Source organism: Podarcis bocagei (assembly GCF_964188305.1).
Source record: "Podarcis bocagei genome assembly, chromosome: 15".
NCBI classification, from domain to species: domain Eukaryota; kingdom Metazoa; phylum Chordata; class Lepidosauria; order Squamata; family Lacertidae; genus Podarcis; species Podarcis bocagei.
In genome coordinates this window covers 46,021,136-46,043,752 of record NC_138141.1, presented here as the reverse complement: position 1 = coordinate 46,043,752, position 22,617 = coordinate 46,021,136, and the positions used below count along the sequence as shown (strand labels likewise).

The window sequence follows — 22,617 nt, the reverse complement described above, 5'->3', positions numbered from 1 at the left end:
AGATTGATAATGCCTGATGGACATTTAGATGCCTTCTGAAAAAGCCAAGACACTTTTGTGTATTTCCAGGGGCCAGAACCAACTTCAGAAGCAAGGAAAGGGTTTATAGTCCAGGGCAGAGCCTTCCACACTTTGGGGATTTGAGACAGCTCCCACTTCACTCAACAATGTCACTCAAACACAGACACACTTTCAACAGGAACTGGGCGTGCAAGACCTCTGGAGAAGCCACCCAAACACATCCCTAGGAGTGCACAGTGCCCGCCTCTTCTTCTCTGCAGCTCCTTCCTGGGACCACCAGCATCTCTCTCTATTTCTGGCCCAGCCACCCGCTGCCTGCTTGGGCCTCACAACCAAACACACTCCCTCGGAAGGTGTGGGGCTCTCCTTCCTTGGAGGTTTAGAAGCAGAGGTTGGCTGGTCACCTGTCACGGACACTTTAGCCGAGATTCCTGCATTGCAGGGAGTTGCACTAGATGACCCTCGGGGTCCTTTCCCATCCTGCAATTATATTCCCCCCTCTTTCTCTCCCCCTCCTCACGCTCACTATCTTCACCATTTGGGGTGCGGGGGCAGGAAGAAGGGATTTCAAAAGGAGCTCCTGTCAAACACCAGGCAAAATCTCTTGCCCACCGCAGAGCCTAGCAGAACAAATGCGGAAGGAGAACTCGAGTGGCCCGTAATTCAGAAGCACTTCTCCGGCTTCCCTCTCCCTCTTGCCCTCCCACCTCCACTCCGTACAATAAATCCTTCCCCCGGGGGACTGCTCCCCCCCCCACCGCCACGTCCTCAAACATTCTAATAAGGTGAGGCCGTCGATTTGGAGAGGCTGTTCATTTAGCCGCTCTATTAGCTGAAGTGAAGCCTCCAGCAGCCGCCAACCTCCCCTTTGCAGGCTCCCTGCATGGGAGTTTCTAAAGGCGAGTCGCAGGGGCCCTAATTTGGGGGCACTTTCATGAACCGAAGGATGGAGGAAAGCAGCGGCGTTGCTCTGGAGGTGCAAGCAGGCGTCACAATGGCAGCCCTCAGATGCTCTGCTCCAAAGCCGGTTCCCGTTAATGCACGAGACACAGAACATTAGCCACAAAAGAGAGAACTAAATATAGGGAGCAGCTGAATGAGTGCAATTACAGCTCTCCAGAAATGTCATTCCACATTAGCTTATCTTCCTAACAAAGAAACGTGGGCCAGCGATGCTCCTGCGCTGAAGGCTGCGACGCTCGCAAAGGGGCTCTGCTGGGCGAGAGGCGCTTGGGGTGGGGAGGGAGGGAGAGCAAAGGGCTCAGGAGGGCACAAGGACCGCAGGAGCCAGTTGAACAGTACCCCCTGGAGTGGGGGCAAAAAGGATCTCTTCGTTCTACGTCCTCCCCTGCCGCAGTCAGACACCTGAAAACGCTCTCCAAAACCAGCCACTAAGCGAAGCGCAGAAAGGTGTTGTGGCCACACAGTTCTCAGCGGCAGGGATCCTAATGCACCAGTTCCCAGTTCAGTAGGAAAAGAGCGGCAGGGATAAGGGACGTTTAACAGCACAGCACCATCTAGGCTGTGCAGCAGCAGCAGCGCCACAATGGTAGCAGAGCAGCCGGAAAGGCGTACAATGAACAGGCAAGGCCAACTTTAAAAGCTTAGCCATTAAAAGGGGGCATGTTCTGAACTTCAGTCAACAAACAGAGCGCGCAGTTCAAGAGGCTGCAAGGCCCTCACAGAGCAATAGCCTGGACGGTTTAGCACAAATAAATAGATGGTCATATTGCTTATAGACTTGGTTTGGACAAATATACTGACATTTGGAATGAACTTATACAGAATGTAGTAGATTATTAATGACCATACATGTATTAAAATAGCACTTAAGGTAATAATATTACTGTCATGGATGCTTTAGCTGAGATTCCTGCCTTGCAGGGGGTTGGACTAAATGACTCTTTGTGTCCCTTCCAACTCTACGGTTTTATTTATATATATACATACATATGTATATGTATGTATGTATGTGTGTGTGTAAAATGTATGAAAATGTAGTTGATTTTACTAACTGTATCACACTGAACTTTCTGCACTTTTCTTTTCCCCACCCTTTTTTCCTTTTATCACTTTATTTCTTTATAAAGGAAATTCTACTAATAAAATATCATGAAAAAGGAATGGACGGTCATGGCCGAAAGGGGCCCATCTGGCCTGGGTGGGCAGGAGAGCAGCCGTTGCTGCACTCCTTGAAGAGGCTGCAGTGAGGAGCGGGAAGAAGGGTTGCTTGGCCCCTCTGCATGGCATATGAACAGCGCACCTTTCCATGGGAATGCAGGGCTTAGGAACAGAGGAGCCTTGCCTGATGCCAAGTCAGGACATCTGGCTCAGCATTGCCTGCGTTGACTGGCAGCAGCTCTCCAGGCTTTTGGAGGGGACTCTCTCTCTCTCTCTCTCCCTTCCTCCCTCCCTGCAGGGGTTCTGACAGTGAGCCTTCCCCCGCAGCTCCAGAGAGGGAGAAACAGAAGGTGGTCTCTGTGCACACTCACGTGGTGTGGGAAAGACCACTGCAAATGCCGATTGGCTCAGCATAATCTTCTCTCGTCTGCTGGAGCAGGAGACAGAAGCTCTTTGGTGCTCATCTTTCCCCTTAGCAAGAGCAGGCTGGCATGCACACACGGCGCTCTCTGCTCCTCCCAAGCCGAAAAGGAGCCTGCCTGCGAAGGGCACAGGGCCTGCTGGAAAACAGACTCACCGAGAGGATCATGCGGTACTTGAAGTTGGAGAACTCCCGGTCACATTTCTCGCAGCGGTAGAGCCCGTTCTGCAGGTCGACCAGCTTCTTGTTGCAGTCCGGGGATGGGCAGGCCTGGTACATGCAGTTCTCCTTGCGCAGGTACACCACTGTGGCCAAGCAGCTGAAGTAGTCTGCCTACGGGGGGACAGGAAAGGCTGCAGATGGGATTTTGTTTTTCAAACCTGACAAGCCACCACCAGAGCAGCGCCTCAGGGAGACAGGCAGGCCGCTGCAGCTCTAGCCCTGCTGGAATCAACACCCCCAGCCACCCCCCATGTTAAAGGGACCCCAGCATGCCACACCTCCTGCTCAAAACCAGAAGGGTCCACTGCCTAATCATTCCTTCGCATAATCAGGCAAACTCCCAACAGCGAGTTGAACAATGCGCCTGTGCTAGTTAGGAGTCAAGATAAAGAACTGTGTTCATTAAATATCCTCCAACACATTACCTGAATTGAGATATTGTAACCTGCGCATGTGTGTTTTAATTGACTGATTAATGGACGAACCGTTTAGAGAGTGAACTAATTGAGCTGGCTGAGGAGACTGACTGGCTGTGCGGCCGACATTTCCCTCCATTGCAAATGTGAGGCCCTTTGTCTTGCCTTATTAACATCCCAACACCTCAAGACACCGGGGTTATTGCTCTTAATTCTTATTTTAAAAGATAATGAGCTGTTATCAAGACTGACATTTAGGCTACCAAAGTGTTTCCTTCACGTTTCTGCTCCACTGGAATTGAATTGCCTCCAGACACGGTATGATTTAATGTGGTTTAACTGCGTTGTTTTTAACTGGTTATTTACTGTAAGGTTTAGGAACGTCTGATGCATTCTTAAGAATAAAAGACAGCCACTTCAGTAGGAAACACTTAATGAATTCCAATATGCAATTTTTCAATTATTTTGATTTTTGTCCTTAGTGACTCTGCAAGGAAGGTAGGAAGACAGGAAGCTGCCTTAGACTGAGCGAGACCGTTGTGCCCAGCTAGCTCAGGAGCGTCTCCTGCATCCTCCGGGGTCTCAGGCAGGAGCCTCCTTCCCAGCCCCACCTGGAGATGCTGTTGAGGACCTTCTGCTTGTCAGGCAGGCGCTACGGCCCGTCCCCTGAACGTGGCTGCTACTTTCATTTCGGAGAAAGGGAAGGGATGCTGAAGGGGGAACTTGTCTAAGGCTCTGCGCATGACTTTGCAGGCAGCAAGGGGGAACCTTCTAGTTGCAGGGCTCTGCTGGCTGCCTGCCTCTGCCACCTCCACCACAGGAGCCCCAGGGAACAGCCCAAAACGCTGAGTCCCCATTGTACCTTATCTCCTTGCCCCAGGTTCTCGGATTTGGCCTCATGCAGACTCTTCCAGTTGGTGTCTGCACCTCCCATGGGCCCAGTCCTTGTGCCTGAGATGGAGGTGGACTCCAGGAGCTGCCCTTCAGAGTCAAACCTGGAAGTAAAACAAAATAAAGCTGGGGGGTGGGGGGTGGGATATTTCTCTCGGTTCCAAGAAGAAACAGAAACATACCAGGGTTTTTATTTTTACCCTCCTGCGCTCAATGCAAGAGGGATTTTTATCAATGGCTTGCACAGGAAACAATTACAGTAACTTGTGTATATTACTCACTAAAATAGCATTTCAGGATACGCTAATACTCCATTTTAATTAGTGCAATATTTTATAATCTTGGAAAACGGGGACACGCTCCGTTTCGCTCGTGCGCCAACTAGAGGCCATGGCTCAGCACTGCAGCCGCTTCAGAGGAGAGCTGAGGGCACCGGGACATTTGCACGGTGAGAGCTAAATTACATGCTCACATTATCTTTGCAGAAGCTTGGGAGAGAAATGCAGGGAGAGCTTAATAGATCCCATGCCTGAAGTAAAAACCAGCCGGCCCCTCTGCCAACCAGATAAGCTGGTGCTACCACCCCTGCACCAACAAGCAGCGCCGCAGTTTAATTTGTTTTTTAGCACGAAGCGCTGGCCTTTGTTTCATCAGACCCATCAGGCACGGCTAACAAGGAAGGAAGCGAGAGAGCAGCTCACGTCGGGCGGAGGAGAGGGGCTCAGTGACAACCTCTCGGGTACCGCAGGCGGAAAGAGGAACAGAGAAGAGAGGAAAGAGGAGAGAAGCAGCAGCCCACACCAACAGCAGCAAGGAGCCGTCAGGGCAGGGAGGGGAGGGCGCTTTGCTTCAGGAGATTTTTGTTCCCCTCCACAAAATTTCACCAAGGAAGGGAGAGGAAAAGGGCTGAACGCAGCATTTTCCGCTTGTGAACACTACTGGCTTCTGAAGGAGCCTGAGGCAGAATGCCAGGTGGGAGTGTGCAAGGGCCAGAGCAAAGGCCAAGCCCTCCCTCAATGGAGACAGGACACAGGGCCTGCTAGGAAAAGAGCCAGGAAGGCGGCTGAGGAAAGAGCCCAGGCAGAGTCCTGTCTTTCTTCCCAGGGCCACCTTTGCAAAACCTCCCTGAAGGGGTGAGCAGCAGTCTAGGGCGCTGCCTGAGTTCCTGTTCAAGGATTCCCCTCTCAAGCCTGCAGTGGAAGCAGGCACCTCGGGGAACAGAGCCAGACTGAGCTACTGACCCTGTTCTGGAGGGATGCAGCCACATCCCCCTCTGGAAAAATGGTGACTGTGCTTGAGAAGGACCCACCAATAATCAAGGTGGCAACATGCGGGGCTCACACGGACCAGTGCTCCTCCATACAAAACAACAGCATTCCTTGCCTGCGGACAACTAAAAGGCAGAAGGGAAAGGAGTGGAGCCAAGCCAAGCCCTTGGCACTTGAGTTTCATATGCCCATGAGCCCATCGCTTGCACATCTTAAGCAGCTCAGCTCTGACACCCAAGAGGTAAACAGGCCCTGAGTCTGAACTGAAGTGGAAGCCGCAGTTGTGTTTAAGAGGAACAACAGAAGCTGCCTTATACAGAGTCAGACCACTGGCTCCACCTAGCCCAGTACTGTCCACACTAACTGACAGAGGCTCTCCAGGGGTCAAGGCAGGGAGTCGTTCCCAGCCCTACCTGGGGATGCTGCCGGGATTGAACCTGGAACCTTCTGCATTCAAAACGGCATGTATTCCACGGAGCTGTGGCTCTTCCCTTCCAAAACTGTTCCCAGAGCAGGGGTAGGCAAACTAAGGCCCGGGGGCCGGATGAGGCCCAATCGCCTTCTCAATCCGGCCCAAGGATGGTCTGGGAGTCAGCATGTTTTTACATGAATAGAATGTGTGCTTTTATTTAAAGTGCAGCTCTGGGTTATTTCTGGGGCATAGGAATTCGTTCATATATTTTTTTCCAAAATAGAGTCCGGCCCACCACATGGTCTGAGGGACGGTGGACTGGCCCACGGCTGAAAAGGTTGCTGACCCCTGTCCCAGAGGGACCAAGTCAGGCAGGGTGGCCAAGGTCCTTGGCACTTTTGAGGCGCTCCCTCGCAACCACCTGCTTGGTCCTCCTTGACCACGCTCTGCACCACGGCTGCTTCTGCCCCACAGCTGCCTGCCCCACTCCCTCCGGTGCTCACTTCCTCCCCCAACGTGGTTACCAAGAAGGCAGGCTCGGCCTCCTTTCCAAGCCCCTCTCCATCACGCTTGCAGAGCCGTCCATGAATGGCAGCCCACGCACCGGCACTCCAAGCATGCAGGAGGTGCCCAGAGACAAGAGACGCCCTCCCCCCAGTGCCTCTCCTGGTGGCTTCTCAGACTGGCCAGCAATTCAGAAGAGAAGCGCTTGGCAGGGGGAGGAGGCGAGCACGGCTGCCTCCTCTTCTGTCTCTGGCACAGCCTTGAGTGTGCCAAGAGCACTTAGAGAGGAACAATGCGCCAAATGAAACGGAGTGCATTATTGAAGTGCCTCCGTCGCTAATGGATTCCTTTCCTCAGCAACACACACGAGGCAGCAGAGAGGGGTTGTCTGCGCCCCGTTTATAAACGGGGGGGGGGGGGGCCGCACTGAAGGTTAACCAAGCAACTTTCTCAAAACTTGTTACGGCTGATTCAGGAATGCACGCAAGCTTCCCTGAGCATGTTTTGGCCACGTCCGGATTCCTCACACGTCAACTGGTGGGGAAGGAAAAACTCTTCCCCTACCCTGGCCCCAGAACCTGGTGCTCCAGCAGGCAAGTGTGGAGCGGCTACAGCCTCTGCGCAATTGCCAGCAACTAAATGCCCTTTTGGCATCATGTCAAATGCTGTAATCAACACAGAAGCCAGAGTGAAAATAAATGGCAAGCCCCTCGCAGAACAAGAATGCAGCATCGCCTCCCCCTGAAGAGGCTCAAAGGAAGCAGGAGTATTCTACAAATGAGAGCAAGTGGAAGGAAACACAAACGGGGGGGGGGGTGTCCCCCCGAAGAAGGGCTGGTCTAATGGGCATCTGGTGGGTGAGGTGGGAAATCCAAAGGACAAGCCCCCTCCTGACTGATTCAAACATGGGGTGCAACACAGCAGGGAAGTCTTGTGGGGCAGCCTGGTGTGATGTGGACCATAACTCTCTCCCCCACCCCAGCCAGTGCAGCCAATCAGAATCACCTGGAGGGTAGCAGGCTGGCCTAGTGGGCAGGTCTAACTGAAATGGTCAGGAATCACCGGGGGACCTCGCTGAAACGATCAGCACAGAGTCCAACCACGGAACTCCCTCCGGCAGATGGCAGAGATGGTCCCCAACTTGAGCGGCTTTAAATGGGGATTGGCCACATTCATGGAGGAGGAGAGGGCTATGGGTGGCTGCTATCAAGGATGGCTCTGCCCTGCCTCTGCAGTCGGAGGCAGTGATGCTTCTGAATACCAGCTGAGAAGAGAGGCTCTTGCGCTTCAATCCTGCTTGCTGGTTTCTCACAGGCATCAGGTTTATTTATTTATTAAATTTGTATGCCGCCCTTCATCCGAAGATCACAGGGCGGTTCTCACAACATAAAAATACAAAACCTGGTTGGCCACTGTGTGAACAGGATGATGGGCTAGATGGGTCACTGGCCTGATCCAGCGGGTTCTGCTTATGTTCCAAGGAGCTGTGCTGCAAAAGCAGCTGCCTGCAAAAAGCCCCCAGCGGATGGGTCGGATCCGCCTCGCCCTCCACTGTCCTCCATGGTGCCCAGAACCTGCCCTGTGAAGCAAACACCTTGCCCTCTTGGCTCCCAGAGCAGAGTCCCATTTCATGCTGCCTTGCACAGATCAGGGAACTGCTTCCTGCCTGACCCTCTCCCCACACCCTACATCTGTTTCAACACCCAATCCTTCAAGGTTTGGTCACAGGATTATGGGTGTGTGTGTCTTGCCTCTCTCAAGAGGAACAGCACCTCAAATTCCTAGTGCCTAGATTTTGCATGCAAGCATGTGGCCAGGAATGGCGTGGGGTTTACCTTCCCCCCACCCCACTCTAGCCAAGATGTTAAATCCAACATGTGCCATGCAGCGCTCACAGAAGCGAGCAAGCGTACCATCCACGCAGCTTGAAGGACTCTGGGATGTCAGGGTTGATGAGGATGCTGCTCGATGAAACAACAGACAGAGTCCGGCCACCAAAATCCGAGACTTTGACTCCCTTGATGGCCACCACAGGCTGCTTAGAGCCGTCAAAGTTCTCTGCCTGCGAAGATAAAGAGGAAGGGGCACACTCATTCCACAAGAGGGCATTTGAGTTTAGGGGAAAGGTGAGTAAGAAGAAGCATGATAGAGCTTGAGAAAATTACACATGGTGGGGGGAAAGCACTAGAACTAGGCTGAAAAGAAAGCATTTCCTTCACATCATAGCACAGGAACTCTGGAACTCCCTCCCACAGTAGGCAGTGATGGCCACCAACCTGGATGGCTTTAAAAGACAATTAGACAAATCCACAAAGAAGAAAGTAGGTAGTAACCATAGTTACTAACACTCATGCTTATGTTCTGCTTCCACTGTCAGGGACAGTAAATGCACCTGAATGGCGGTGGCAGGGGGATCCCAAGAGGAGAGAGAGCCCTGCCGGGATCTGGTCACTAAATGGACTAGGCATGGGACTGGTGAGCCACCGCCCCGATGCAGCAGGCACTCCTTGTTCATCCCTATGTATGGCACGAGAAGCAGCATGCCTATGGGGTCTGGGTGGCCCTGAGTCTCCCTGGGCGCAAGTGCAGCAAGCCCATGAGGAGTCCACAACAGCACTTTCTCAACCAGCCCTTGGTTCTCGGGTCTCCACAAAAGGTGGCAGGAAAAGTGGTGCTCGCGTGGGCTCTGCTCACCCCCCTGCATAACTCCCCAATGTTTCAAAAGCAAGAGGAGTTTGCAATATCGACCTAGGAAGCCACGGTGCAAAGTATGGAAATGACTCCCTCAGTGCTTTCTGAGCACGACAGCATTAAACCCAAGGCCATCACGACTCCATCAACCCTATTTGGGGGCGGGGGAGGGGAATTGCAGGGAACAAAAACCTTAGGAAATAAAAAATATGTCCCTGGCTTTTAAAGCAAGGAGCTGAGAATAAACTACAGCTCAGGGAGCTGCCCTCTCGTGAGATCAGTGCCCTGCCTGGCCTTCCCCGACCTGGCACCCTCCAGATGTTTCAGACACTGCAAGTCCCAGCAGCCTCAGCTTTCTCCAGTGGTGCTGGCTGAGCCTGATAGGACAGTGCCAGGCGGGAGGAGGCTGGTCTGCTAGGACTGTCAGGACTGTGCCTTCCTCACTGCCTCCCCTCTGATCCTTTTGAACAGGAAATGCCAGAGACGGAACCTCGGACCTTCTACATACAAAACCACGGGCTCTACTATGGCTCCTCCCAGATCCAGGGCCAAGAGGCACCTGTCAAAGGGTGCCATTCTCCTGGGTCCACAGGTGTGGCAAGCTGGTCAACAGAGCAGCAACAGAAATGAAGAGGTTGGGTGGCCCTCTCTCTTGGATGCCTTAACCCTGTATTGCAGAGGGTTGGACTGGATGACCCTTGGGGTCCCTTCCAACTCTACAATTGCATGATTTCTATGATCTTAAGGTTCTAAGAGCAACGTTCTGCCCTGAATGGGCTCCCTACTCCTCTGACAACTTACGTCGTTTCCCCACAGAGTGACGTTCACTCCTTTCCCAGTCATGTCCATCAAGTGCACAACTCTCTTCAACACCTCTCGATTGGAAGACTTTATGGTGATTTTCGTGAGGTCCTCACAGCTCTTGCAGATCCCAATTACATCTGAAAGGCAAGCAGAGGGTTGTTAGGAGCGTTCTCCATACGTTTATGGCACAGCCCATGTTAGTGGAGTAGCCCAGATCAGCCCTGCCGAAATAGGAGACGGTCCATCCGTATTGGCATTCCGCCGGCTCATGAAGACACACCTGAACCCGAACTTCCTGATCTGATAGCTTTTTAAAAATAACTCCTTTAATTGCTATGCTTTTTAACTGGCTTGTTTTACTGCATATTAAATTATGGATGCTTTTAATGCTTTGATGGAATAGTTTCACTGTATATTGTTAATTATGTATAGATTTTATAATTGATTTTATACCTGTAAACTGCTTAGAACAAGGCTTGTCAGTGGCTATTGGCTACAGTGGCTATGGTCTCCCTCCAGTGTTGGCGGTGGTATGCCTCCAAATACCAGTTGCTGGGAAACACAAGTGGGGAGGAAGAGCATCTGATTGGCCGCTGTGGGGAACAGGACGTGGGACTAGAAGGGCCTCCTTTGGCCAGCCGCCAGCCTCTTCTGACATTCTGATCCTAATTAGCAGCGTACACTTATCATTTGCCACTCCATGCATCACCAGGGGTAGGGCTTTGGGTCCATTTCATGAACGGGGGGTTTTCCTGTGGGGAGGGAACAAACCCTTGGCTGACGTGCAGCACAGAAGCATGGCCACAGAGGAGCTTGGTGGCGGCTGCCTTCAAAAGTATCATTCTGAGTTGTTAAATGTGGATAAGGAAGTTTTTAATGTTTGACGTTTCACTGTTTGGTGCTTTAATTTGTTGGAAGCTGCCCAGAGTGGTTGGGCCAACGCAGTCAGATAAGCAGCATAGAAATAATTAATAATAATAATGATAATGATAATATCACCCTGAAGTACCGCAGCAGCAAGGCCCTGACCCACAGCCCAGTTTGCTTATGCACCTTTCGAATTAGTAAGGCCCTGGAAAGCTGTGCCTTCGTGCACTAAGGCAGTCTGGAACCGTTCACCTGAGCTACTACAAGAGCTGAGATCACTGAGGGGAGGGGAAGTCTGGCAGAGCCAGTCTAGAAAGCAAGCCAGGAGGGCTAATGCAGCACACAACAGCCCAAGAGGAGGAAGGTCGAGAGAGCAATTCAATGGTCCTCTTCTTGTGAAAACACAAATTACCATGTACCCTAGCTGGTGGCTGGGTCTCTGCGTGAAGGAGGAAGGCTGCTGGTCTCTTGGCAACAAGGAGCAGCACTGGGATTGTGCCAGGGGAGCTTTCCAATGAGTGAGCATGAGAGACTCATATCTCGGTACCTAAGGCAGCAGCACAGTACTGACTTGGGCTGATGGGAATTGTAGTCAAAAACACCCTGGAAGGCGCCAGGTTGGGGGTGGCTGCCCAAGGTCTTTGGGACCTTTAAAGATGCTCTGATGTGGCCTATCATGCGGTTCCCCTCATAGCCCCTGAGGCTTGGGCTGCCTTCACTAAGGACTGAGCCTTTAGGGCGGCAGGCCCTCTGGAACTCCCTGCCGATGAAGGTTCAGCAGGAATCATTCCTGCCTTCTTTCAGACATCTCCTAAAAACTGTTATTCAGACAAGGTCTTTGCAATGGCCATCTTTTTCTTTACCAGGCAGTATTGATGATTTGATTGTAATTTTGTAAGCCACTTTGCTGTGGTGTTGCTGTTGTTGCTGTTAATATCCTCACATGGCTGGATTGTTATGACAGTAGTGCTGCCTAGAAACATTTTGCTAAACACGCAAGCAATGCCCCCGCTGCCTGCCTCACCCACAAGGGCGTCTCTGTCTGCGCTCTCCAGGTCGCCAATGGGGATGAAGTCAAACTTCACAGAGGGGAGGTGCTGCGCTTCATCGCAGGCGACGACGGACGTCTCGTTTGAGAACGTGATCTCGTAGTCGTTCTTCACAGTCGTGTACTGCTTGTTGGCCGTCTTCAGGTGGCCCTTTGAGAAGTAATAGACCTGAGGCAGAGAAAAAAGAGTGAAGCAACTGCACACACCCCGATTCAAGTGCTCCGCTGCTCCCCTCTCAACCCCAACTAAGGAAATTCCAAGGGGGTGGGAGATCAGGGTCGCGTCCAGAAACGCAGAGGAACCTGCGCTTTCAGACAAGTCCACTTGCTGTCTCCTGAAAGGGGAACCTCAAATTTATATGGGCTAGCCCAGGGGTCTGCAACCCGCGGCTCCGGAGCCGCATGTGGCTCTTTTACACCTTTGCCGCGGCTCCGGGCGCATACTAGTGAGGGGAGGAGGCGCATTGTGCGCCCCAACACTCCCCACTGTGGCGGGCGCTATACTGGCTGTGATGTCGCATGGGGGCGGTGCGTGCGTTAGTCACGCACCGTCCCGTCACCTGCCCGCCCGCCCGCTACATAGAATCATAGAGTTGAAAGAGACCACAAGGGCCATCGAGTCCAACCCCCTGCCAAGCAGGAAACAATGGTAAGGGGCATGTACGCTGGTCACTGTTTTGAAGGGGAGTGAAGAACACACACACACAAAAAGGTAACTTGTTAATTTAACGTTTATTTCTATGAGGAGGAATAATTCTGAGGGATCGAACAAAGAAATAATAAAAAAGTGACAAAAAACTTATTTTTATAATGACGAGTTTTGCGGCTCCCAGTTTGTTTTTTCTTCGGAAACAGGTCCAAGTGGCTCTTTTTGTCTTAAAGGTTGCAGACCCCTGGGCTAGCCCAAACCCTGCTGTCTTTATCAAAGGCCCTTCTCCAGATGCCCCACCCAAGGGAGGGGTGGAGGGTGACCACACAAAACGGGCTCCAGCTGCAGAATACTCTGCTGGCCTTTGACAACTAAGCTGCCTCCCACGGTGGTGCTCGTCTTTCAGTGGGGCAGGGAGGTCTTGTGGCCTTTTATGTTAGCAGAGCACCTTGTGCTTTTGAATTGTTCCCTGCTTTGAATGTTTCTCCTTTTAGTTTGTTGCATTTTAACTTGCCAAGCTGCTCTGAGGCTTTTTCTTTTGTATAACGCCGCTGATAAATTAAATAACCGTGATTATTACTATACGAGAGCTCTGCTCTTGTTTTCAGGCATGTGGACAGGGCAGCCACGCCTCCTAACCTGTGAGCTAACCCAGAGACCCTGCAGGGGAGGGGGGAGGTTTGGCTATGGGCAAATCAAGCTGTACTGCAACCCTTCACCCCTTAGCCAAGAGTAACTGCAACACTCTCCCCCCTAGCCTTAAGAGATTCCAGTTATCAGGCCCACAGATCAGACAGACCCACACAAGGTTTATTCCTCTAGGCAAGAATGAAGGCAGGCTGTGCACATTCTGCTTTAACACGTTTAAAATACATCCCCACCCCCGCTGATCCGGCCAAGGGCACAGTACCTTGTTCAACTCAATGAGGGGGAAAAACTTGTCCACTTGTTCATTGAAGGCCGTTGCTCTGATCTCACCCTGAAATAAGGAAGCAGGAAGGGCAATCAGCACAAAAAGGGGATTCCAACCCTACCCCCAGACCCCATGAAAATTGCTGGGGGGTCTTTGCAGACCCCTTAACGGTTCTTTTGCCTGTTGAAGCAATGTGCTGTGCTAGATGCTGTACATGAAAGCAGCAGTATCTTTACTGCTTCTTTCACTGCTTACATATTGTATTACCATTCCACAGAATTCAAATTGCAATTCAATAAGATACAACAGGTAAGAAATAAAAGAAGCAATTAAATTACAATTAGCAGTCAATACGAATGTTATATATCTTCAGGCGCCAGGCAAGAACATTCCTTTGTAATCAGGCCTTTGGCTTTTAAAGATCTGGGGCTTTTTAGAGTGGGTGGGGTGTTTCAATGTTTTCTTTAACGCATGATTTTTTTTTTATTTTGTTAAGTTGCTTTGAGTTGCCTGTAGCAAAAAAGTGACTAACAGGATTTGTTGTTGTTGTTTTAAAAAAAGTCTAGTGTGATGGATATGCAGTCTCCTATCTTCAACCATAAATCTGCAGGCGTGCCACAAACCACCTGAATGTACCCCAGGGCCACAGCAGAAGTGGCACGGGTCTGTTCCCACCAGGGACCAGTGTTGATCTGTTACCACAGAAGATGGAAAAGGTGAAAAGATGGCCTTCCCTTTCAGCAACAGGAGAGGAAAGCTTTTGCAAATTCTCACAGTTCCACCATTATCCCAGAGAGGCAGGCTTGGGTAGCATGTAAATTTCACATGAATTTAAAATCAATCAATCTGTTAAAAGGGCAGATGATTTCTAGTTGCCAAATCAGCTGACAATCCTAATGGTGCGAGGTATTTTGTATTTGCTTTATGAATGTAATTTTACTGTTGATTTTATGCTGTTCGCTGCCATGTTGTTTCCCCGTCCTTAATGTCAGTGATGTAGTATTTTTTGCAAATGAATAGATAAGTATAAAAATAATACCTATGAACAGATTCCTCTCCCCACCTGGACTCCAAGAAGACTCTCTGGGTTGCATGCTTCCCTATAGTCCCCTGAAAATAAACTCCAGAAGAACAGGGCCTATGCCAGGCATAGGGAATCTTTGCCCCCCCCCCGGGTGCTGCTGAAATACAACTCCCATCCTCCCCTGCCACTGACGATGCTTGCTGGGGCTGATGGGAATTGTAGTCCAGCAAAGGTCCCCCACACCTGGCCCATACAGAGCAGCAATGAGCCCCTTGTGCTGCCACCCAGCTGAGAGCCCTCTTCCGGCTCCACGACAGTGTCGTTGTCTCACAAGCTCCCTGATACCTGCTTCTCGCTCCACAAATTAGCGGATGACATCACCCACATAGCAGCAGGAGCAGAGGCACCCAGAGTGTTGTGACAGGCCCATCCCAAAGTGATAATTAAAAGCGGAGCTAGAGCACCACCAGCTAAGATGTTGATGCAGGAGGAGTATTAAAATTGTAATAAAAACCGTCAGTCAGGAACCTGACAGCACGGAGATAGAGAGGAAGCAAAAGGAACAGCTGACGAGGATGTGCCAGGAGTTCAGAGCCACACCTCCCCCCCAAAAAATGTTTCCACACACGCAGACAAACAGGCAACAAGCCTCTGCGCAGCGAAGAGAGCTGTAATTTGATCAAAAGCTTGGAATTACAGAGCTTAAGTACAGGGCTTGGCTAATCAAGCTTCCCTCCTCGCAAACAAACTGGAGGCAGGAGTTTTCCTCCAGTTACATATTTATTTTCTAATTAAAAAGATGTTCTGTTTGGAGATGCTAATCATTTGCATACCATACCTCCCTGATTCCACAGGGTGGCTGGGGGGGGGGAGAACCTGCAATCCACACTGCAGCAGCAGCAGAGCAGCAACAGAAACCAGCAGGCTGCTCTATTCTCTCTAAAAGTTCCTCCTTACTGACACAAGGTTTTTGGTGGACAGAGAACCTGTGGGGTAGAAGGCTAGAGAAGGTCTGGAGGAGACATGGTCCTACTCACTGAGTGACCTTGGGCCAGTCTCTATCTCTCAGGGAATATGCAGCGGAGTAAATATTCCATTTCAAGACTGGGAATGGGGGGGGGGATGGTTGATTTGAACTCGGAGCGTTCAAGGAAAGGTGGGCTGTTGAATCCAGCGGCAGCAGAGACGGGAGCATGTAGTAAGTTCAGAGCTTTTGGCTGATCTCTCTGTAGCTTTCTTCTGCAACAGCCTTTGCCAGCTGGGTGCCCTCTGGAGGGTTTGGACTACAACTCCCATCAACCCCAATCCAGCCTTCAATTCACTCCTCGCCACAAACACTTACACTTTCATCAACCAATTCGATGGAGAAAAGCTTCCCTTCCCCGCGTGAGTTGCTCCATGCACGGACCTGGCCCTTCTGAGTCACCCGGGCGCAAATTGTCCACCTAGAACCACAGGGAAGAATTAGGAACCTTGCCAGCCCACTTGGACCAGCTCCCGCCAGCATCTCTTCGAGAGCCTTTACAGATGGACAGCCTTGAAATCCATTTTAAGATTAGGGAAGAACCACACAGGAAGTGCTGCAGTCTCTTACCGTGTGTGTGTGTGTGTGTGTGTGTGTGTGTGTGTGTGTGTAGGGGGGAGAATGAAGCCCTCTAGCCCTGCCTGTCCAGCCCTCTAGACTCCCCCTCCCCTTCCCACTCCACCCCTTCCCTGCACCCCTCTCTCCTAGAGTGCTTTTGCCAGGGTAAGAGATGTGGTCCTACAGAAACCACTGGCACCAATCCCACTAGAATACAGTTCTCTGATCAAATCTGGTGTTCCACCCAATTCTGCCTCCAGCCACGCCCAGCATTGGCATGTGGCATGTGGGCTCTCCAGAAGGTTGCCCCCCACAAGAGAATGAGGCTGAAAGGGCCTCCAACCCTGCCTTACGAGCCTCATGACAGCCAATGGCTGATCCAGGGACTGCCTCCCGCTCACCCAGCAGAGCACCTACGGGGCAGAGACAAAGGAACACGCCTAGCAGGCACTTCTGTAGGCAACAGCCTACTTCATCAGATGTGCATATGGAATAAGTGGCATTCAGCTCATAGCTCTCGTACATCTCGCAGCACAAAAGCCCCTTTGTTCTGCCGCAGTAGGAGTAAGCCTCCCTATTCTTTGCCTTCCCCCACAATTTACACCAATGACTACAGCCAGTGACTTGCTGAATGAAGCACGGCAGCATTGGAAACCCGAAACGCAAAGGAACAAGGACGGTAAACAGGCACAATGGAAGCCTGCCATGCCCAAGCCACCTGCTAGGAACGCAGTCGGGAAGGACACTCTGTTTTCACTGGGAAGAAAAACAAGGCAAAGACGCATGCACGTGCACTCAAGAGCGCAGCTTGCATCGGATTCTGCAGACTTTGTGCCACAGGAGCAAAGCCCCTCCCCCCCCAAAAAAGAGAGGCACCTGCAGGCTTCAAAATCAACTTCCTAAAAATTAATCTGTCACCCAACCGGGAGAGGTTAATCCCACGGTAGTTGGGACTAAGCAATTAAGACCAGAGACCCAAGCACAGGGCGATGGGGCAGCAAGCCCTGACGTGAAGCTAACGCAGCTCTGGGCGCCCAGGGCGTTCAGGCCATGGTGGTGGCAGGCCCTCACGCTGGACAACTTACCTGGACTGGTACGGGTTCAGACTGGCAATGGGCACCACTTTGGTCTGGGAGCCCCCAGGGGTGGTCAGGAAGCTGGAGCCGCCTGCCTTCCCAGGCACCTTTGAAGGGGTGACGTATTTTGACGCAGACCCTAAAGACAAGAGATGCATCGGGCTAAACAGTAGGAAGAACTTTCTGGCGGCAAAGGCTGCTCGATGGGGGAATAGACTTCCTCAGAAGGTGGCAGACTCTCGTTTGCTGGAGTTTGTTTAAACAGAGCTTGGATGGCCATAAATTGGGGATTATTTAGCAGTGACTCCTGCAGTGCAGGGGGATGGACTAGATGCCTCTCACTGTCCCTTCCAACTCTACAATCCTACGATCAGGGATTCAGCTCTGTGGCGCAGCAGCGACATCAAGATAGCCTGGCACCTGAGCTCCTTCCATGTATTGACCAAAACCCAGGACAGACTGGTTCTGGCGCCACTCGGCCACTTCCCCCACCCCTTCAACATCTCAAGCAAAGGCAAGCGCTGGTACAAGCTATTACCACAACTTTTTGTTGTTGTTTTGCATTTAGCTTTTATGGCCGAGAGCATCCTGCTCTGCCCAAAGGGAACAATCACCGCAACACTCAGCTGGCACCCTGTGACAGTTCACAGTCTAGTGCCTTGTACCCTCTCTATAGCAATTCTGTGTGCAAACGCTGCCCCCCACCAGCCACACTGAGTATTGCAAGGGGGGGAAGCCTCATTATGCAGTTTGCTAACATTCTCTGTTATCACTTGAATTGCACATTCCATGAAAAAGAGGACAAACTGCAGCACCAGTGGGGGGTGAGGGAGGGTGTTTACAATATTAAAATCAACACAGATCCTTTCAGCATCTTGAAGACTTAAAAAATACTTATTCTGGCCTACGCTTTGCACCTCTAGTGAAATGGGCTGCCGCCTACGAGGGATCGCACCTTAATAAATGTGCATTGTCTTTTCTAAGGTGGCAACAAGACACTTTTGCAGGGGTTTCTGTTGCAACCGACTAGTCTGCCTCCGGAAGTTTTATAATGTTAGCAATATATACACAAGCTGTTCCAATATGTAAACTCCTTTTGCAAGACATGTATTTCCTTTTCTCTTATGCTGAATAATTTACGCTGCACCACAGTTTGTTTCACTGTTGTGAAATAATGCCTTAATAAAAAGTAAAAAAAAGGGGGGGGGAGAAAAAGAATTAAGCTGCCTATCAAATGCCAGCACAAAGCTGCGTTTCCTCATTTAGATAACAATTACAGTGTGCGCCTCTGATAATTTTCTGCAAGCTACGAAAATGACTGGCTCTATCATTATTAATGAAGCTCCGCTGTAACCTGACAGGGGCTAAAAATTATTTTTCTGTTTCAATTTCAGCGTCCGCTTCTCTTTTTCAATTTGCCTTTCAACTCCGTGTCACCATCCTCCCTGTTAGCACCACTCTCCCCTTGGAAACAAAAAGGCACTTTTAATTATAAACATTTGTTGCCAATGAGCCAGGAGCCAAACTCAGAGCTCAGAGTCAAGCGAAGCACCAAGAGAAACCTTTGGCAAATCAAGTCCAGTATGATGTGATGTTACTTTTCCCCACCTTCTGGCTTTCCATTTAAAGCAGGGGGAAGGAAACATCTGTGCCCCCCCCCCGGATGCTGCTGGGCTACAATCCCCACCAACCCTGACCACTGGACATGCTGGGGATGATGGGAGTTGAAGTCCAGCAACAGCTGGAGGGCCAGAGGTGCTCCCCCATCCCTAGCTCAAGGCCGGCTCCGTGCAGAGGCCAGCAGAGCGAACGACAGCAGCGCCTGGTGACAGAGTACTTGCCTTGCATGCAGGTTCCATCCCTGTCTGCAGCTCCACCTAGGGTTGGGAAAGGCTCCCTGCCTGAAACCCCCAAGAGCATGGGTAGGCAAACTAAGGCACGGGGGCCAGATCCGGCCCAATCGCCTTCTCAATCCGGCCCACGGACGGTCCAGGAATTAGCATGTTTTTACATGAGTAGAATGTGTCCTTTTATTTAACATGCATCTCTGGGTTATTTGTGGGGCATAGGAATTCGTTCATCCCCCCCAAAAAAAATATAGTCCGGCCCCCCACAAGGTCTGAGGGACAGTGGACCGGCCCCCTGCTGAAAAAATTTGCTCAAGAGCTTCTGCCAACCAGTGCAGACAATACTGCGCTAGAGGGGCATTGTATAAGGCAGCTTCCTACATCCCTATGAAGTGGGCGCCCACTGAGCAAAACCTCTTTGCCCTTTCACTCAAAAGATCCTATAGCTGCATACGACAAAGTAGATCTGCTGGAAGTAATGGGCCTATGTGAGCCACATACATCAATTCCCATGGGTTTGCTCTGGGTATTTAAGAACAGTGGCAGCCCTGACTTAGCACAGGGCAGCCCAAATCTCTCCAGTTCTTGTGAGGCCAGAATGATCTTAGCACAGGGATTGATCCCCACCAGACACAGTTGGCCTCCAACTCCCAGCAGCCACCTTGGCCAATGGTCAGAGGTGCTCTTGGGAGCTGGAGCCTGGCAGTATCTGCAGGGCACCACATTGGCTACCCCTAACTAAAACCTACACAGATCTCAAGACTGGGAAGGGCCTTCAGCCATAAGCCAACCAACCACCACCACTTCCCCCCTCCCTTCAAATTGCAGCAAGTAACATTTTGACCAGTGGTTTTTAATGCAACCCTGACCTCACACAGACAAGAGAAGCCAAGCCGCATGGGAGCAGCAAGACACCACCTTCTCTTGCTGCTCATCAAACCTCCCTCTCTCTCTGCTTCACACATCCTGGACCATTTACCTGCTGCTGTGGCTGCTGTGGCTGTGCTCTCATTCGGATGTGCTGGCCTGCTAGGGGCTTGGTTGGTTGCCAGGCTCCCAGAGCTCTGTTGCTGCCCTGCTTGCAAAGTGCCTGGGAAGCAAAGGGGGGAAAGCCATTTCAATGGAATGAGTTGGCAAGGAAAGTCTAACCTGCTCCCTTGCGGTCTTTCGTGCAACTGCTCAACCAGTCAAAGCAGTGTACAGAGCAGGGGGCTGTTGGGCTCCCAGCTCAGGCCAGTCCCAGGCACCATGGGGGGCACCACATTGGCGAATGCTGATAAACTGTACAGTTTATCAGTTGCATTTTGGCTGCTCATGTCCATCAATTTCAATGGGTCTACTCTGAGGAGTAGCACTGGCCAGAACCTTGTACATTCTTTGTAAACTGCTCAAAACTTTTACCTAAATTGAAGCCGCATACACTTCTTCAAATAAAATAAAATGCAGATGGAGGAAACTCCTGGAACTATTTGTAAACTCAAGAACTTGAACCTCAGATTGCTTGTTTCTAACTTTCTCCCAACCCATATTCATTTGCTGCCATGTCTCATGAGGGCAGGGACTGTCTCTCTCTCTCTCCCCCCCCCCCCGGCCGGCCTCTTCAAGTCTGTGAGCCTCGGGCGATTAAAATATTTCAATAAAACAATAATAACCCTAGCAGCTGTATAGTGAAGTCTCATTATAAAATCTCATTTTCATCTATGCTGCATTTAAAACAGGCACACACTAAGCTTTAAGGGCTGTGGATATCCAGGCTGTAGGGTTGTTTACTTCCACACTTCAGCAAATGGACAACGAAAACTGTTTTTGTACTCCCAGAATATTTTTCTTCTGGACCTGAATTTATGCTTTAGATTTACGCTCCACAAATTTGTGAAGTTCAAATCATCTGCATTAAGTCAGGCTGATTTGACTCAACTTATGAATCAACTAACTCCCGCGGCTCCTCTCTGTGAGGACAAGGAAATTTTGTGGTTCACCAGTGTGTTGCAAATAACTCCTAGCGTTCTTAAATATGGGTTCTCCCTAGAACACTTGCCACCTTCTCTTGGGCTGATGGATTTAATCCTTCGTCTGAGATGTGCCCTGCCGAAAACTCAATTTTAGCGTCATCCGACTCTGTTCCGAAGGGCCGAACACATTCAGATGGTGGCGACCGCTCACCAAAGCGGAAGGAGTTATGAATGAGAAAAGTGATCCCGGAGTAACAGGGGACGTCAGCAGAGAAGAAATCACTAATCCAGACACAAAGTCATTTCAAGCCAAAACACAAAATCCCTGTTTCTCATTAGGACGGGGAAAGCACATCATTGAAAAGGGCATCGCAGCAGTTAAGATGCCAGAACAAGGCCCCTGCAGACCCATTGCTCAGGAAAGCTTCTTACCTTCAGTGTACTGCACTGGATTGCCTATCTTCCCCGCCACCATGTCGGCCGTCTGGAGGACTTCTAAATCCATCACAATAACTACCTTCCTGCAAAGAAAAAGCTGAAGTTTTACCCGCCTGGTGCCTGCTTTGCTTGTTAAGAGACTGTGAGCTGGAAAGGTAAACAGGAGCCAGGATCTTTTGCCACAGGGCAATAGCTGAGAGGCAGAGGTAACCCAAACTGGGGACTTAAGTGCTACAGCACCTACAATCCAAGCTGCACTGTAATTTTAATTATTGAATTTATATACCACCCTATACCCGAAGGTCCTCATATGTTAGAATAGGGGTGGGGAGGCTGCATGCAAGAGCCGCATTTCCTTCACAGCAATTTTCCAAGGGTCCCATGGCAGCAGTAAGCAGGACCAGAGGGAAAAGTAGGCGGAGCAACACACGTCAGTTTTTACCTTTGTACAGTCAGCTAGTTTCTACTCACAAACCCCTCTCTATCTTCCATTCAGGAAACCAAAGAGCATCACCAAGGTTAAAGGTTACTTTCCCAGCCCTGCTAAAATACTCGAGGTGCAAAGCTGGGCCAAGTTTTGCAGGCCAGACAGAGAGGGCTGGAGAATCATGTTGGAGAGTCAGAAAGGGCTCGGGTCTGAGTTTACCCACCCCTGTATTAGTACAGTGGTACCTCGGGTTAAGTACTTAATTCGTTCCAGAGGTCCGTTCTTAACCTGAAACTGTTCTTAACCTGAAGCACCACTTTAGCTAATGGGGCCTCCTGCTGCTGCCGCGCCGCCGGAGCACGATTTCTGTTCTCATCCTGAAGCAAAGTTCTTAACCTGAAGCACTATTTCTGGGTTAGCGGAGTCTGTAACATGAAGCATATGTAACCTGAGGTACCACTGTACTGGAGTATTGGGGGTGGGGTTACAGTCCAAGATTTGGAAATCTTGAGGAAGCAGAGAAAGGCGAACTGGAAATAATACATTCTGTCTGCCTATTGTTTTCTTATTTTGAATGCATTTTAACTGCCATTGGATCAGATGGTGGTTTCACATTTTATGGCCCATAAAAGAAACCACTTTTGTCACATGTGATTTTGTGATTTATTTGCTCAACACTACCCAATAAGTGAGGGACGCAGGTGGCGCTGTGGGTAAAAGCCTCAGCGCCTAGGGCTTGCCGATTGAAAGGTCGGCGGTTCGAATCCCTGCTGCGGGGTGCGCTCCCGTCGTTCGGTCCCAGCGCCTGCCAACCTAGCAGTTCGAAAGCACCCCCGGGTGCAAGTAGATAAATAGGGACCGCTTACAAGCGGGAAGGTAAACGGCGTTTCCGTGTGCGGCTCTGGTTCGCCAGAGCAGCGATGTCACGCTGGCCATGTGACCCGGAAGTGTCTTCGGACAGCGCTGGCCCCCGGCCTCTTGAGTGAGATGGGCGCACAACCCTAGAGTCTGGCAAGACTGGCC

General features: G+C 50.7%; 1 protein-coding gene across 1 annotated transcript in view; it reads right to left on the bottom strand.

The window, feature by feature from the left end:
* RPA1 (replication protein A1) overlaps positions 1-22,617 on the bottom strand; it is a 33,848-nt gene that overhangs the window by 5,691 nt on the left and 5,540 nt on the right. The window contains exons 5-14 of the mRNA XM_081172377.1: positions 21,162-21,250; positions 19,757-19,867; positions 16,940-17,069; positions 15,615-15,717; positions 13,246-13,314; positions 11,663-11,855; positions 9,769-9,908; positions 8,190-8,338; positions 4,064-4,196; positions 2,720-2,896 (exon numbers count right to left, since the gene is read on the bottom strand). Of these exons, the coding sequence (XP_081028503.1) occupies positions 2,720-2,896; positions 4,064-4,196; positions 8,190-8,338; positions 9,769-9,908; positions 11,663-11,855; positions 13,246-13,314; positions 15,615-15,717; positions 16,940-17,069; positions 19,757-19,867; positions 21,162-21,250 (1,294 nt within the window). The remainder of the gene's footprint in view (positions 1-2,719; positions 2,897-4,063; positions 4,197-8,189; positions 8,339-9,768; positions 9,909-11,662; positions 11,856-13,245; positions 13,315-15,614; positions 15,718-16,939; positions 17,070-19,756; positions 19,868-21,161; positions 21,251-22,617) is intronic.